Source organism: Montipora capricornis, chromosome 11 (genome assembly GCF_036669925.1).
Source record: "Montipora capricornis isolate CH-2021 chromosome 11, ASM3666992v2, whole genome shotgun sequence".
Classification (NCBI taxonomy): Eukaryota; Metazoa; Cnidaria; class Anthozoa; order Scleractinia; family Acroporidae; genus Montipora; species Montipora capricornis.
In genome coordinates, this window is record NC_090893.1 from 33,376,214 (window position 1) to 33,393,713 (window position 17,500).

Sequence of the window (17,500 nt, forward strand, 5' to 3'; positions counted from 1 at the left end):
ACATAATGTAGTAATGCAGGATGATAAGTTGTTGAACCGTGATTTGTAATAAGTTTTTCGGATGATTTAAGGCTGATGTTGTAATTTTTGGATGGACGGGACCAAGGAAGCATGTAAAACTGCAGGATTTGAATAGTCTCCTTCAAAAAATTAAATAAATAAAAAATCCCGTATCCTGATAACCCGTTAATAGGGCTTCGTTGTTTGCATTTGCAAATTTAGTAACAAACAACTTCAAGTTATATTACAGATTTATTTTTCTGGTAATCTCTTGTCAAAGTTTACCTTTAGTTGAAGTTCACTGTAACTGGACAATTTGTGTTAACTGTTTGTGCATTCCACGGATACGCCCTTGTAGGCGTTTTGTTATGTAACTATTAAGGTACCAGAGAAACTAGGAATTCTTTCCAGAGTCAGACCCATTTTAACAACCTAATCTGCAAATCGTCTTTATAAATCGAAATCTTACCGTTACTAGAGTACTGTGACATCACCGGTACCTGGAATGATTGTAGCAACGAGTGTAGCGTGGGGCCTGAGCCTACGTTTAGTCGGACTTGAGCAGTTAAATATACGGTCGGACTCTTGTTTCTCGTTTGGGGTCTCAAATAGTTAGTTTTGTCATTGCTTATCTCGTATGTGTTACATTTGGTGGCAGCGGTCGGGATGTTTTTTGCCATGGAAGGTACTGTAAAAGCTTTGGAAGAGATATTGGCGAAACTTCAGGCGAAACTTGGAAAGAAAAGTGAAATTACAGCTGGTACAAGCGGCAGTTCACCGATTACGTCGCCAGAAAACCCGCTTCGCATCAAATCAGAGAGTTTCTCTGCGACGTCCGGCGAAACTTGCATGGTTTGGATACAGAAAATTAAAAGTATTGCAGCCCTTAACAAGTGGAGTCCTGAGCTTCAAGCCCAAATATTGCCTGCGTACCTGAAAGGCCTGGCAGAGCAGACCTATTACAGCCTGACCGCCGAACAAACAGCCACGTGGACGGCAGCTGAACGCGCTCTGACAGATCGATTTTATCCAAAGGAATCTCGTCAAGTACACATTTCCAGTCTGACAAAGATCTGCATCAACTTAGGTGCAACATTTCTTGTCTTGTAGAGCTGGCCTATCCGAATGACCCTTCTCCTTCCCTCTCCCCCCCCCCGTATATACTCAATCGCACTGCCAGAGATTTCTTTGTGGGTGCGTTGTCCCCTATTACATTACGCGAGAAGGTGTTGGATTTGGGTCCCAATACTGTCGATGACGCCTTAGCGGCAGATCAACGATATGAATAAAATCAAAAAGTGCCAAACAAAGGAAGTGCTCGAGTGCTGTCTTCAACGTCTGGTGATCAGGAGAAGTTTGGCTCCCAACATGGAACCCAAGAACCCCCAGCATGGGCTAAGGAGCTTTTTCAACAGCAAGCTAAAATCTTAGAGAAGCTAAAGAATAGGGAAGCAAGGTTGGCCATATAGACATCACCATCATCATCTTAGGTTTCAGACAACACCTTCCCAGGGTTCGGCACGGACATACCCCGATTATGTCGTTGAGCAGAAGCAGCAATTGGAAGAGTCAGAGCAAATCGTGAAAGAGAACCTCAAGCGAGCACAGAAGCTCTAGAAAGCCTATTATGACACCGAGCGCCATGGTCAGCGGTTCCGTGTGGGAGACCGGGTGTGGTATAGAAACCGAGCCAGTACGAGACGGAAAAAATTCCTCAAACCCTGGTGTGGTTCTTGGAAAGTGCTGAAAGCTCTGTGTGATGTTACCTATCGCATTGAGGAGGAGAGGTGGAAGCCCGAAAAACGTCGTCAGAGTAAGGTAGTACACTTGAATTATCTGAAAATGCTTTTCGCCACCTGAAAGCCACGAGAAACCCTCTCAGTTAACTTCCTCCGGCCAAGCGGAAGAAACGCCGCAAACAGGAAACTTGAGGACGCGCGGCAACCGACTCGAGGAACCTTAGTTGACTCTGGAGATGTTGAATTGGAATGGCTGGAAAATCCAGTTGCAACAGTCACAGAGGGTTCTCGTCCCTCCCAGGAGCATGAATCGAGTAGTACATTAAGTACACCCCTTCAAACAGCTGAAGTATCGTGTCAATCAGAGGCTCCTCTATTGAATGATGTACCGCATCGTGTTAATCATGTTTTACTCCTATGAGGCCTAGACGTGAGCGTAGGGAGCCCGTCTGGCTACAAGATTATGTTATAACAGTGGTTGTTTACCCAACCTAGGAACATTTGCATGCTATAGTTAAAAATTTTCACTCGCACCTCTAACCTTATGTGGGAGGGGGTATTGTAGGGTGGGGCCTGAGCCCAAGTTTAGTCGCACTTGCGCAGTTAAATATAAGGTCGGAATCGTGTTTCTCGTGTAAGTGTAATAGTTAGTTTTGTCATCGCCTATCTCGTTTGTGTTACACAAGAACCAGAAGAAAATTGAACGTTTGCAAAAAAAGAGCTGGGCGAATTGTCCTTAAAGACTCGAAGGATTTGACCAGTGATGACGTCACTGAGAAACAAGGGAGGAAGCCGCTCTCTGAAAGAAGAGACCAGCACACTAAGGAACTGGTTAAAACTGTCCTAAAGGCCTTGCTCCTGGATTATTTAAGGATCATTTTAATACCAAGCATTGCGACATTCATTCTTATAACACCAGATCCAGAGGAAACCTTTTTTGTTGATAAAATCAACTTAGAAATTTCAAAACGTTGATTTTATTATAAAGGTGCAATTATTGTTAATTGTCATTGTTAGTTCATATTTCTTATTTTTGTTGTTTTTACTTTCTATAATATATTTCTGTATTATTTACAGTTATTATTACTTTCACAGGACCCACATTGATACCAGCTGTATAACTGAAATGGTTACCCTAATAATAATGGTTATTATTATTATTACTATTATTATTATTATTTATTATTATTATTATTATTATTATTAATATGGTGGACAATGAACAGGTAAATTCTGCAATTTAGTATTGGCAAGCTCTGAACGCACAGGTAAAAACCACCGAGACTGCGATTGTCGAAAGCATTAGTCATCCATAATCAAAAAATTGGGAGACGCAGCATTGCAACAACAAAAAACATGGATATGGAAATTTAGGGAACTTATTAAAGTATCAGTGCATTCCCGTGCTTTTAATCCCCAGAATCATTACAATGGCCAGCTGGAAAATACGGGATACCCAAGCCAGTTATGGGATGCCCAAGAGCGGATGGCTTTCAATGGATGGCTGGGTGGCGATCACAAGATACCAATAATAACCTGTCAAAGAACAGAAAGTCAATATCATTTCATCTTGATGGAGCAGTAGACGTAAAGAAAGTAAATAGATCTTTTTGCCTTAAAACAGCAACAATGACGGACCTAAACAGAACCACATGGCCACCAGGTAAGTAGAATTCATGTATTGCATTTGATGCTGTGGCTCGTTTGCGCCCACTTGTAGGCAAGTGAATCTCATCAATCGAGAGATGACGCCGAACTGCGTTAAGGGCAAAACTTAAACTTCGCTTTTGTAAAATATCAATGGAACTATTCTGACTTCTTTTGATAAATGGAGATATCTTTTCAAAGAAAATTCCTCTCACGGTGTGACAACCACAATGGACAGAAAAAGGCGGCCCATATTGGCTTTCTAAATCGATCATCCGACGACTGAACGCTAATAATCTAAATGATGTTCACATTTTAATTTGTTCTCACCAATGATCTTTTAAAGGACAGAGGAATGAAGTCATCATCAAGAACTTCTAATTATTTTATTAAAACAACCGTTATATCAGTGGCACACGAGGCGAAAGCCGAGTGTGACACTTTTTTTGGTATTACCAAATTTCGACGTCATCTGAACAAACGCAGGGCAACATGGGATCTATTTTTTGAACGCTTGACAAAAAAAAAAAAAAAAAAAAATAATAATAATTACCTTGTGTGATATTCATTAACATTCAGACAACATCGCAAGGCCTCGACTTCCGGGCGAAACATTTAGTCGCAGAAGTAAAAGCTGGTTAATTGTCACCAAACCTTGTGTATCGGCCAAGCTGCCACTAGTCTAGTTTAGATCAGTGGCCAAAACCATAGGTTCCGAATCCTGTTCAGGGCAATCCGATTTCATTACGAGAATCTCCGAGCTGATATATTTTAATCTTCCTTGTGAATGGGGAATTATAGAATAATTAGGATACTACGAGCACTCTCATTGGCCAATGGCTGCGTTTAGATGAGAGTATGTAAACGTGATTGTAACATCACACGAATTTTGTTTGGTTATGTGTTGTTAGACGCGCGTTTTGACTGGCTGGTAGTAAATATGAGCGTCTATCAAGAAAATTTGTTTCAATCAAGAACAACCACATTTTCCTTCATTTGTCGAGCTATATTTTAGAAATATTTTATAAAAGCAATAGAAGTTGGGACAATGCTAGACAGTTATGCAAAATCCGAGACGCATAACTGTCTCGAATTCTCCCAACTCCCCCTCGTGTTTGGGTGAAGTTATGTTAACATGGAAAACGCCCTCAAAATATAGCAGTCAAGAGATAACCTTGCGGTTTGGCTGAATTTAATATATCGAAAAAACCGGACGTTACTTTGGCTTGACTTTGGCTGAAGCATATTTAATCCTTCTTGAAACAGGTTTAATTTACACCGCCTCAACTGTGAATTTAAACCTATTTGATTTCAATATTTTTTTATCTGTAAATGTAAAGCTTTGAAATACATTTAAAGCTTCGAAATTGATTATTATTTCCAATTCATTTAAACCATTGTGAAATTCATTTAAACTTCCTGGGGCGAGCTCGGCCAGGGTAGGGCCTCGCTCTCAAAACAACCCCGCGTGGCAGCCAATTTGTTTTTGGGGGGTTTGTAAAGCTCTTATGTAAAAAAAAAGGTTTTGTAAGTTACATGATTAATCTTAGAAGCTTCTTGCCGGCAATTATGCAGCAAGCATGGCAGTCCCATCTACGAGTGGTTCTTATCCAATCTCGTCCTCTGCGACATAGCGAGGATCTTTGAGAAAAGCTAACAGTATGCTTCGGCAAAGCTGCTCATCTGGTCTGTGCAGACGTCTTAACAGAGACGAAAGCTTGCGAACAGAGCTCATGCCACCTTTTAACGTCCTAGGCAAGGTAATGAAAAGTCTAAGAAAGAGAAGGAGGCAATTTAGTTCGCGTTATTGCGATGCTTTGAGGATGATGAGGTGGACATCCCAAACCAGTGGTATTCTGTGATAATGTCTGGTATGAAAGAAAGGTGTATTTGTAGTGCACATGAACATATGAGCTGCTCCCAGTTGTGTGGCTTCATGGCTCAGTCGGTAGAACATTGCACCCGCATTGTAGAGGTTATGGGCTTGAATCCCATTGGAGCCATCTGAATTTTTCATCAGAGACTGATGCTCAAATTGTCCAGATAAGTGCGAGGATGTCTTTAATCTTACGTCTCTGATGCGCACGTCAAATACATTCCTGTTCTCTTCACCAAAGCCTCGGATCGATTTAAGGCTCTGGGAAACTCCATGTAGGAGAACATGCGCCGTAGGGTTCTTATAGCCATACATTCGAACCTTATAACGCCTGCTCACTCCTCGTGCTAATATGATGTTTCGATGTTCCTCAGAGCTCTTCTCTTGACTGAGGGAGAGAAGAGCTCTGGAGTCGAGATTGAGGGTTTTCAAGGGTATAACACCTAGTCCGACCATTTTGGTATACGAAGAGGTCCGCATTGATGCGGGTGCTCTTATAACAATAAATTAAAGTAAAATTCTGCTTGAGACATACTCAGTGCACTCAGTTCTCGTGAAAGAGTTACCATGATGTCATGTACTTAAAAAAAATCTTTCCGTCTCGTCTCGATTTGTCATGATCATCTCGCGCGATATCTCAAATCTCTGCTAATACCGTTGTTGTTGTTGTTTTTTTTATTACAAAGAAAGAAATTGTCTCAATAGAAATATTTTTGCTCTAAATATAGTTCTCAAGATCGTAAGATACAGCGTGTAGTATAGTGATAACATTTATTTATTTATTATTATCTTTTTATCAACAGGTCAATACTGCGTTTACAAAAAAGGACCAGATTGCCCCGCCGGTCTGAAGAATGGCTTCGTCTACTGGGACGATGACGACTTGGTAAATGGAAATGACAACGGTGGAAACCTTCCCGATGGTGTGTACGACACGAATACGAAAATAGAGTTTTGCTGTCAGTCGGACGGAAACAAAAATGACCCTGTCCTCCTCCCCACAGAGACGCCATTTTACTTGTTTCCTTACAAATCACCAATTTGTCAAATGGTTAAGTGGGCGGTGTTGACTCTCGAGTGGATATATTATGATACAGAAGACTTTTCGAACGATGACAACCGAGGAGGGGCGTATCCCTATGATGCATCCACAAAGCACCCAACCTTGTATTACTGCTACTACCGTGGTAAGTGGTAATCTTCTCTTGGAATTTTTATCATTCGTTCATGAAAAATTGGTCTTCTTCATGCATTCGTTCAGTCGTGTTTTCAATCATCTGTTTATTTGGTGAACTTGTTCCTTCGCTTGTCAGAATTCTTAGCTCTCCATCTTTCTCTCCTTCCGTGCATTGACTGATTGAAAACTAGTCTGATGTTAAGGAGAAATAATAATAGTAATAGGAATAATGATAATTATAATGATCATGATAATGATAATGGTAATAAAAACAATACTACTACTACTACTACTACTACTACTACTACTACTACTAATAATAATAATAATAATGATAACAACAACAATAATAATAATAACAATGATAATAATAATGGTGAAACTAATGATAATAACAATAATAATAACAATAATAACAACTGAAATTGTAGCCATCTTCAGATCCATGAACATTCCTCAGATATAGTAATTCCCACCTTTATACAGGCTTCTCTTAATGCAGCCCCCAGGGTCTAACACCCCCCCCCCCCCTACCCCCAATGGCTTAAAAAAACCGGCTGTTTTCCTGTTTTCAAGCAAAAATCTAAGCAGCCAACTTTTTCAAAAATCACGGGGCCCACGTGGGCCCCCCACGCAAGGACCAGTCATCCGTTAGACATAAGTAAACTCTAGAAGTGGCATTGTTGAGGCTGGGGAAGAGTTTGATCCTAGATGGAATAATAGCTGCGAAAAGCAAGAACTTTGTTCTGGATCTGAAGGTGCTAAGTTATAATATTATTGTCCCAGCATTAGGAGGTAGCCTTTTGTAAATCCAGTCAAAGATTTTTGTAAGTCAAAATTAACAATTAAGAAAAGCAACGGCCAAACTCTTCACAGGAAACAAGAAATCAGTTCGAAAACGGGACCTGTTTCAAGTCTTATCCCAAGCCTACAGTCGAATTTCTCAAAGCGAACAACAAATTGCGGAAAGTAGCTTCACGAAATTATTCAGAAATCAGCCAGAAAGTTGTCCAAGTCAAAATTAACAATTAACAAAAGTAACGGCAAACTCTTCACAGGAAACAACAATAAATCGCGGTTCCAAAACGGGAACTGTCTCAAGTCTTATCCCAAGCACACAGTCGAATTTCTCAAAGCGAACAGCAAATTGCGGAAAGTAGCTTCACGAAATTATTCAGAAATCAGCAGAAAGTTGTCAACACATCCATTCCATGCATAGAAAATGCCCAACAACCAATGGAACCTCCAACATTCCTGTCTTTGATAGAGATCGACTTGAACCTAAGGATGGAAAAAAGGGGGTAAAAGGGCATGACGGTGATAAGAGCAAGCCGAAATGGAAGAGGATTATAAAGAAAAAGTTATGGTGGTAAGAAAGAAAATATGAATAGCCAAACCAGAGCTGGCGCGGCTAAAGTAAAACAAAAATCTGACAAAGAGAGAGAAGAGAAATCGTGTGATATTGCGAAGCGAGTGTAAATATGTGCCAGTGGCCGAACTAGTAAGTTTTCTGAAAAACCAAAACCTGGCTTTACGGAAAATGAAGTATGATTTTCGCAGAAGAAAGAAGTAGGGAGAACTGAAATTGGTAAATCGACAAATCAAAGAAAATACGAGTCGGGTATACGCTAATATGAAAGAGATTCTGAGTAAAGATGAAGAAAATGAACGTCCAAAATATACAGGGAATAACAAACGGTCTGAAGTGGAAATGTTCGACAAGGAAGAAGAGGTGAGTAGTTTCTGGAGAAAACTTTGTTGTGGTAAGGGGACTATGAACAAGGATGCGCCCTAGCTGGATGAGATAAGATCTTCGATTTACAGTCTGGTTCCACCTCCGTGTCAGCAAAAGTGTTGGAGCACACCCGGGCCAGATAGGATTGTGAATTACTCGTGGCAGCGCGCGCATGCATTGCACGAGGGAGTGATCGTTTTCAGTAGTACTCATTCTCAAAGTCGTGCTCTAAGTATTTAGGTAAACGTATAATACGAGTTCCAGTCTGCAGAAAGGCACAATAATTCTTTAGCAAAATATCAGCATTTGACGCTGCGTTTAAATCCCCCCAAATTATTTACACAAAACTAGAGGATTCTTAGTATATGTTTATTACAGCATTAAACTAACTAAACAGTTCTAAACCAAACGCATTTTTCCCTTTGACAAACTTGTACTTGCCGCTAGAACTTTACAATGTAAAGTCGTCGCAGGCCAACTTGCCCGGACGAGTTGAGCACGCAGGGATGCACAGTACGGATATGTACAGTACTAGAAGTTGCGCTCGTTGTTGACACATCGACTAATATTTGCCCGTCCATTTCGTTTTCCCGATGTAGATCATGTGACGATACTGTTTTCAAGTATTCATGCTCGTACGATTTTCTGTTAGAAACAATGCAAATATATTTAAATGCGCCCTAGCTGGATGAGATAAGATCTTCGATTTACAGTCTGGTTCCACCTCCGTGTCAGCAAAAGTGTTGGAGCACACCCGGGCCAGATAGGATTGTGAATTACTCGTGGCAGCGCGCGCATGCATTGCACGAGGGAGTGATCGTTTTCAGTAGTACTCATTCTCAAAGTCGTGCTCTAAGTATTTAGGTAAACGTATAATACGAGTTCCAGTCTGCAGAAAGGCACAATAATTCTTTAGCAAAATATCAGCATTTGACGCTGCGTTTAAATCCCCCAAATTATTTACACAAAACTAGAGGATTCTTAGTATATGTTTATTACAGCATTAAACTAACTAAACAGTTCTAAACCAAACGCATTTTTCCCTTTGACAAACTTGTACTTGCCGCTAGAACTTTACAATGTAAAGTCGTCGCAGGCCAACTTGCCCGGACGAGTTGAGCACGCAGGGATGCACAGTACGGATATGTACAGTACTAGAAGTTGCGCTCGTTGTTGACACATCGACTAATATTTGCCCGTCCATTTCGTTTTCCCGATGTAGATCATGTGACGATACTGTTTTCAAGTATTCATGCTCGTACGATTTTCTGTTAGAAACAATGCAAATATTTAAATCCCCAGAGTATCGGTACGTAATTCTATGCGAAAAACAAGCTGGCACGCGAATAACTTCTAAGGTTTTTGGAACTCTAAATGTCTCTTGGCCAGGACATGAAGCTCGCCGAATAGCTTGTGAATATTTTGCACATAGATCTTAAAGAAAAGCTGGACGAACTTTTCAGGGGCTCCTGGCTGGCACCTTTTTCGGGTGCCGGTTACACAGGACAATGTATTTGAGAATTACAGTGTTTGCGCTTAGTATTGTAGCTTACTTTTCATTCCTTTTGCTTTACGCTATCTTTTTTCATTAGTATTTTTCTACACAAATTTAAAGTCTAAACTATATTCAATTTGTTTGTATCTATGAGTTAAAATGGTCACTGGATCTTTAGAGTTTGTAGACCTAAGGTTTTTTTCTTATTCTTTGTTCTCAGTTTGTAACAGAACCCTAACCTCAGTGAACGGCACTTTTCACTCTCCAAACTTTCCAAACAAGAAATCTGATGGAATGTATTGTGCCTGGAAAATCAAGGGTATTCCAGGCACTAGAATTCATTTACAGTTTTCAAACTTTAGTTTACATATCCAGAATGAAACCGAAAAGTTAATCGTGTACGATGGAGATGATGTCACTGGAATGGTGTTAGGAGTATTCTATGGAAGCCTCCTACCCCTAGGAAAGGAATCTACTCGTCTTCAAACCATCTGCTGGTAATATTCGTGTCAAACGCGATTGCATCGCTCAGTGGATTTAACGCCTCGTACTTTGCTAAAGAAATGGGTATGTTTAATGCCGCGAAATTATGTAATCTTGTCCTTTTGTAGTAAATCTCTTCTCTGCTTCCCCTGGGTACGACTAATGTACGTAAATGTTGAAATCAACTGTTTAGCTTAATTGAATGAAATTACTTTATCTTTTTTGCACTTTCCTAATGGGTAACAAGGCTTGGCCGGGATTTGAACCCATGACCTCTGCAACAACAGGTGCAGTGCTCCACCAACTGAGTTTTGGAGCCAACTACGAGGTGGTCATTTGTGATTTTGACAAAACCCTGGATTGGGTATGAAGAAGCGATACAGGAAAGACATTAAGCTGCTGTTAGAAACATGTTAAATTTTTGATTATCATAGTTGTGAACGAGTTACTTAACCGGCGACGAAAGGGAAGCCTAAACAATCAGGTTTTAAAGGGATTTGAGTATACCCATCATGAATTCGGCGGTACCTTGGCAGTACTTTACCAATTGAGCTATCGAGCCACTATTGGAAGCTGGTCACTTTGTAAGTTCACATTAAGCCCGTAGAACCCACAGATATGACACATGGATAGAGGAAGGTTAAGATTTTTCATTATTTTTCATTAATCCCGGAAACCTCAAGTTTGGGCACGTTTTCAGAAGTTTCAATGACTCAAATGTTTCAATTAATATCTTCTTTGCCCTTTATTTTTGTCGTAATGCACTTTCCACTACGCACAATGACACGGGTTGTAAGAGTGTGTGAGTATGGGTATAACTCACGAAAATAAATAGGGTACTTGGAGGCGTGCTCGTTTTTTCAATAAATAAGCTTGAAAATCGACAAGAATTTGTCAGGCTAGTGAATAATAATGCAGCTTTTATTTCCAAAACGATGGAATTACCTGGTGATAAAGAGCCTCGGCTAGGAGAGTGAAATTTTGACTTTGCAGCAACAATGGTCAACCTCAAGAGTTAGACGATTGTGACCTTTGTGTTGATTTCGCCATTTCTTGTAGAACAAAAACAAAAACCTGGTGTCTTTCCATCTTTTTGTTATAGATGTATTCTTTGTTTGACGGGTTGTTAGTAACACGCAAGGTACACAGGCGGCCGCTGATATCGATGTGACTTTCGATTTTGCAATATACTTGTACAGCCAAAACTACAGCCAAAAATTGTATGAAGCAAGAAGATCCCCGCATTACCACTCGTACGCCATGTGTGCCTATTTTAAATACCTTTTTTTACACTTTAATATGTTTTAATTAAGAAAAGCCCCATGGAGCACCATGAAATATGCTAGCAAAGTATGGGCTTAATCGAAAACTTAAAGAAATCGATATTTAATGTATAGGTGAATCTTCTAATATGGAGCGTAAGCCGAGGGGTACTCATTGCATTTCACAGCGTCATTTTGTTGGAAATTCTACCATACTAAGAAAACCTTATACTAAGAAAACCTTTATCCATATCACATTGCTGTCTTTTTGGCCACAATTAACCTGGGACTCAATGACCTTAGATGCACGAGGATGCGAATAAGTGTCGTGAAGTGTCCCCTTGCTCTTTTCCCAAACTTCAACATCATTTTTGTCTCGGAATACAGACAATTAATGTCACAAAGTGTCCCCCTGGAAAATGCTGCTCCTCAAGTAAGAGCCATTCTGCACTGTAGACAAAATTGTTTATTTGGTCAAATTTGTGGTCCGCAACTGTGTTTTGCAAGTGGGAATGGAATGTCTCGACTTGACACTTTATGGTTGAAGTGTCAAGTTTTGTTCCGGGTAAAACAGGAAAAAAGTCGAGGAAATGAAAAACTAGAGCAATACAGTCACACAAACGTGTATTTTGACGTGTCACGACCGGTCGCAATACATTCAACAAGACATCAAAGATATGCCAATCCCTTCAAAGATGTTTTCGAAAGTCGGGAATTCTTCGTAGGTCTTGGAGGGCTCCAGGAGTATGGATTGTATCTGTCTCCTACAGTGTGGAAACCCAAACGTCATAAGTTGATCTCGAAGGCTTTATTATTTCAAAAAACAGCACACCATGAGAAATATTCCTGCATAAAATTTGTGCTAAATTTAAGAGCAACAGGCATGCAAAAAGTTGAAGGATATGGCATACTCCATTTTTCCGCCAGATGAAATGTTTGGCGCGCTTCTTGCAAAGTTTTCACGGATTCAAATGACTGACAGATTTGTTGACCATTTGTGGTTTCAGTGCGGATAAAAAGTACGCACACAAAAAAAATTGCCCTGGCAATTATTGTCCGTTCGTTTTGCCCAGGGCAATACAAAAATTCTCTGCTAGTGCGGAGAGGCCCGAAGGGTAAACTCCTGCATTAAATTTACCCTGACCTAAGAATAACGTAGGCTAACCTTTTCCCTAACCTTATTGTCAGAAATAGGTAGGACATGCTTTGACTTAAGAGAAACTTCATTTTGGATGTCAAAATTGGGCTCGCATTTAGTTGGTTGCATTTCTGGACATAAGCGTGTTCCTACGTAGAAAACCTTTATGGAGATAAACGTTTACGTCCTAGGTTGCATCTTACCACTTTATATATATATATTTGTTTGTTTGTTTGTTTATTTATTTATTTATTTATTTATGCATTTAGCTTTCTATTATGTTTGCCTCTTAGCAACATCGGCTCCCACCAATGTAACGACGGCAAAGAGGCCCGAAGTTAAGTCATCAACAACTACCATGGCTACTACAGTACAGTCGTCAAAAAGCACTACAGCTGAAACGTCAGCCAGTGATGATCCGACCAAAGAGGGAGAAAAGAAGAATCAAAGGAAAAAATCAGACGAAAAAAGTACTTCCTCGAATACAAACATTAGGTCATTTTGAAACTGTTTGCGAAACATTTGTTTCGTATTTTCCTACGCATCCCTTTCTTGGGGTCTCACATAAGATGAAGTCATCACAGGAAAATACGCTCTTGATTCCAGGAAAGAAAGAACAATACAAATTTGTAATCATCATTAGGGAAATCGTTTTCTTTATCATTATCATCATCATCATCATCATCATCATCATTATCATCACTGTCGTGGTAATTCTCTTCTTCGTTATTTGGAAGCTTAAACGACGACTATGGCTACAAGAACGGCAATTAAACATATAATTCCGCGTCATCCTGATTATTTCGCGACTATTCCAAGTCGTTCGGCCTAGGAAGTCTGTACCAACTTTCCTTGAATAAATTGGTACAAACGGTGTCAAAGTTTAGGGAGAAAAATGAAGTATTCCGTAATTAAGGTGCACAATTCCTTCACATAACCTGATATTTGGTCATTTCATGTCGTCAATTGGAAGAGGATGGCAAAGGAATTCAATGAACGTGTGCATAGTTTTTGGTTTTGTTCATTAAACATGATGGAGAAATTAAGCAAACGCCGAGCTTGAGATTTTCCAAAAATCAAAGAAATTTGTTTCATTTACGCTCACTTCTTATCTGTTATCTAAAGATATCGTTAAACTTCTTAATCGGAGTATTTCTAAAAGACCTCCAGCTTGCCCTTTGCCGTCGTGTGTTTACTTTCGAGCTCATACAAGGCTCGGTCATATGTTACCCGTCCTTTGTTCTCTTCATTTGCACATCCGTTTATTGGTTTAATGTTGTATACTCGACAGGTGTCAATGTGATAGCAGTTGCCATTCCTTTGGTGGGTCTAGTCATTTTAGCCTCCTTTTTTGGAGCTGCTTTCCTTTATTGGAAAAGGTAAGTTATTTCTATTCTCTAGCCTCCGGCTCTCGTCCACACGAATACGGCGTTTTCAGAAGCGGAAAACGAAGATTTTTGAAAACGCGGGTTTATTGCATTCGTGTGGACGGGTGGAAATTTGCCTTTTCAAACACGATGACATCAGAAGTTTGTAATACTAAAGGCCCATTATAATACTTAAGTAATGAGGAATCCATTGGGTAGTTCAAACGTATAATTGAGCAACCAAGTATCTGACATATGGGATTCCCATACGGCAATCCTGCACAATCTGTAATGCGTTTTTTTTTTTTTTTGCTTTCTTTTTTTAGCTTAACTGATGATTTCCTTGTTTTAAATAAATAAGGTATAAAGTAAAGTAAGGGTAAATGCGAATCGAAACTCGAGTCGTTACGTTTTCACCTATTTGTGTGGACGGGCAAATGCTACGTGTGATTTTTAAAAGGAATCATTCTTTCAAACCAGTCATGTATAAATCAGAGTATTCATGTCCCGTAACAAGGTTCTGTAAGTGCCCATGTTTTCATCCAGGAATAGGAGAAGACAAAGAGGGAACGGAAACTCCGGACAAGCAGTTTATTTCAGGTAAAGGACACTTTCCAATGTTGAATCCATTTTAATTGTACAATGCATAGTGATGGGTTATCGGCTTCAAGCAAATTTACATAGGCAGCTTGAGTTTCCACAAACCAGAAGTCAGAAGTCAGTTAGTAGCGTTTCCAAGACACTTCAAAACTGTCAATTCAAAACGTTTCCAAAATGGCGAAATCTTTTTTTCGGTATGCTCAAAAATCTACCACATCAAACGAGCTATACAAATACAAATTATTTGGCAATATTTACCTTGGATTTTTTTCTTTTGTAAGCCGTATTTGAGCAAATATATATGGGGCTTGACAGTTACTAGAGACAAATCCTTCCAGTGAAACATAAATCTTGATTAGAACCTGAAGTACACCGCACAGGCCAAACACTTCAGGAGTTGAAATACAATTCCAAGGTACAGACGACATACAGCAGACGAAGGGACTGAAATAATCTAATTGAAAGAAAACATATTTACCATTGTCGATTTTTTTAGGCCAATGGAAGCAGAAACAAGAACGTCAGTTGGAAACCCATTCTATAATCAAACAGTGAAACCTATCGACACGTTTAAAGACGAGGGAGAAAGTTACAGGTAGAATGTAACGTCATCTATTGAGCTTTCAGTGCGCCATTTAAAACTACCTTTCTTTGCAGAAACACTCCGATGGATTAAATGAAGTAAAGAAAAACAGCTACAGTAGCTTGTACTAGTAATAATGACTGGTGGGAAGTATGAGTTGGGTGAGGCACTGCAACGGTTAGGGGGTTCCAACAGCAATCTTTTGATATCTGAATAAACCATGGCGTTAATGAGCACAGCCCCCACCCAAACAATAAATAAAATAACAAACAAACAGAATTTTCTCAAATCAACGACGTGAACTGCCCAACTTTGTGATGAGAGGGTAGAGCACCTGCTAACACAGTGACAATTTTCACTTTTATCGATTAAGCCTTCTCTTACAATTTGTTCGAGGACGAAAGGTGGAGATTTTACACGTCAAGCGATTTCCAATCATATGAAAGTCATCAAAATTATGGTATATATTTTACGCTGACATTCTTATTATCTTCGAATTAGTGTCTTTAACATCTATGAGGCGACGTCAAAAAAAATGTTACCTCAAAATCGAACTTTTCTCTATCGTAAGTCTTTCACGACTATCCCATCTCGTACAAGTTGGTGTAAAATTACACAATGAAAAGTTCACATTTGTCTACTTACGTTGTCGGCAAAACCTCAAATTTGGTGATTTCACGTCGTTATTACGCAGAGTACCGAAAAGACATATGTGCTAAGATGTGGTGGTTGTCGTCGTTTCTTAAACTCCCTAACTTGACTGATTTCACGTCGTTGTTGCGTAGATTACCAAAGAAATATAATGGTGCTAAATGCGTGCATACTGCACGTCAAGCAAGGATTGTTTTTCCTCTTCTAGCCAATAATAATGTTGCTTTGTGGCACGACCGTTGCGTTAACCGATAAACTCTAAGGATGGTTAGTCGTTTTCACAATCTAGGGAGACACCCTATATTTCAAAAACGCTGCTTTCAGAGTTTCCTTCCTTTGATTATTAATTGTACATTTGCGCATGTCTTGGCAGTAATTTCACCAAAGAACGCACATCTTGTCCCGAAAATGCAGACGAGTTGTACGCGGACGTTCAAGAAGGGGAAGGAAGACTAAAGAATGGCACTTACACGGAGCAGCATAATGAAAACCCGTTATACGAAAGTTCAGGCAATGACACAATGGGAAACCCTATTTATGACAGGTTTGTAGCAGTGGACGTGAAAGGAGCAAAGGAAGTAGGAGGTAAAGGGCAGTGAGAGGGGGGAAAGGAAACGGAAAGGGTAGTGCTGTTGTGAGAACAAAGTCAAGTTAGATTTCAGTGAGATTGCTTTTGTCTTTGTCAATCACAGTCAGTATTTATATTTATAATTCCTACAACTATGAAATCCATCTTTTATGTAGGACTTAAGTGCAAGAAAAATATCTTAGTCTGACCCTTAAGATCTCAAGGGGTCACCCATGCATGGACAAGTAAAATATAGTCTGCCATTAGACCCGAATAAAATCTGGGCCTCATCAGTGCAGTGCTGATCCGGTCTAGGATGGATGTTAAGCTTATAAACCCACCCCAAATGTCCCACACATGTGGTGCATCTAAGCCATGCCAGAGTGCCCAAATTTTATTTTTTGGAGTAGAACGTATTTCGCAGAGCGCTCAACTCAATCGATTGAGGAGCAATAACTATGATTTCACACAAGTTTATGTTTCCCGAGTAACCATTGCTTTCATGCTACAGAACTGTTTCGTATGGTACAAGTAACACACTCATCAGGCAATTTTAACGACTGAACTGTTGAAATTGGAAAGCTGGCAGTTAAATACGGAAATTTTAATGGTTGCTATAGTAAATGCGTTACATTTAAGGAGCTGCTAGGTAACAAAACATGATATAAGGGAATTATATGTCGGTTTCTGTGGGGGCATGAACTTGCTAATTCGTTTCTTCTGTTAAGGCTACACAGTTCTTTCTTACACAAGTTCATAATCATGATGTGTGGTATTTACGTGGGACTCCCTATTTTTCTATGTGATAACGCTGGATCAACATGTGATTCACCGGCGGACCAATAGATCTCTGGTTGGGACATTAATAACAATGGGTGACGTAACGGTCAGTATCGCAATAGACGTTATTTTTTTGCTTTTGGTTTACCGACCAAAACAACCATATGCATACGAAAGAAGCTTTACAATACATTTAAGATTGGGAAAATAGCTCTGGGATTTGGACATTGTCAAAAAATACTGACAGCTTTACAACTACGTCATTTTTTCGCACTGTACTGCAAGGATGGCGGAAACGAGTGACTCTGAGGAAAAACTTTTCCTCACACAAAGTAGCTTTAATGGATCGTTAAATCGGGGCAATGAGTTAGAGAAATTTGTATCTTCAAACAATCGGCC

At 39.7% G+C, this 17,500-nt stretch overlaps 1 protein-coding gene across 1 annotated transcript in view; it reads left to right on the forward strand.

Annotated features, from left to right (window-relative positions):
- Positions 1–17,500, forward strand: part of LOC138024841 (uncharacterized) — a 49,164-nt gene that overhangs the window by 11,805 nt on the left and 19,859 nt on the right. The window contains exons 3-9 of the mRNA XM_068872031.1: positions 3,160–3,402; positions 6,066–6,449; positions 12,846–13,022; positions 13,844–13,931; positions 14,466–14,519; positions 15,016–15,114; positions 16,127–16,297. Coding sequence (XP_068728132.1) covers positions 3,160–3,402; positions 6,066–6,449; positions 12,846–13,022; positions 13,844–13,931; positions 14,466–14,519; positions 15,016–15,114; positions 16,127–16,297 — 1,216 coding nt within the window. The remainder of the gene's footprint in view (positions 1–3,159; positions 3,403–6,065; positions 6,450–12,845; positions 13,023–13,843; positions 13,932–14,465; positions 14,520–15,015; positions 15,115–16,126; positions 16,298–17,500) is intronic.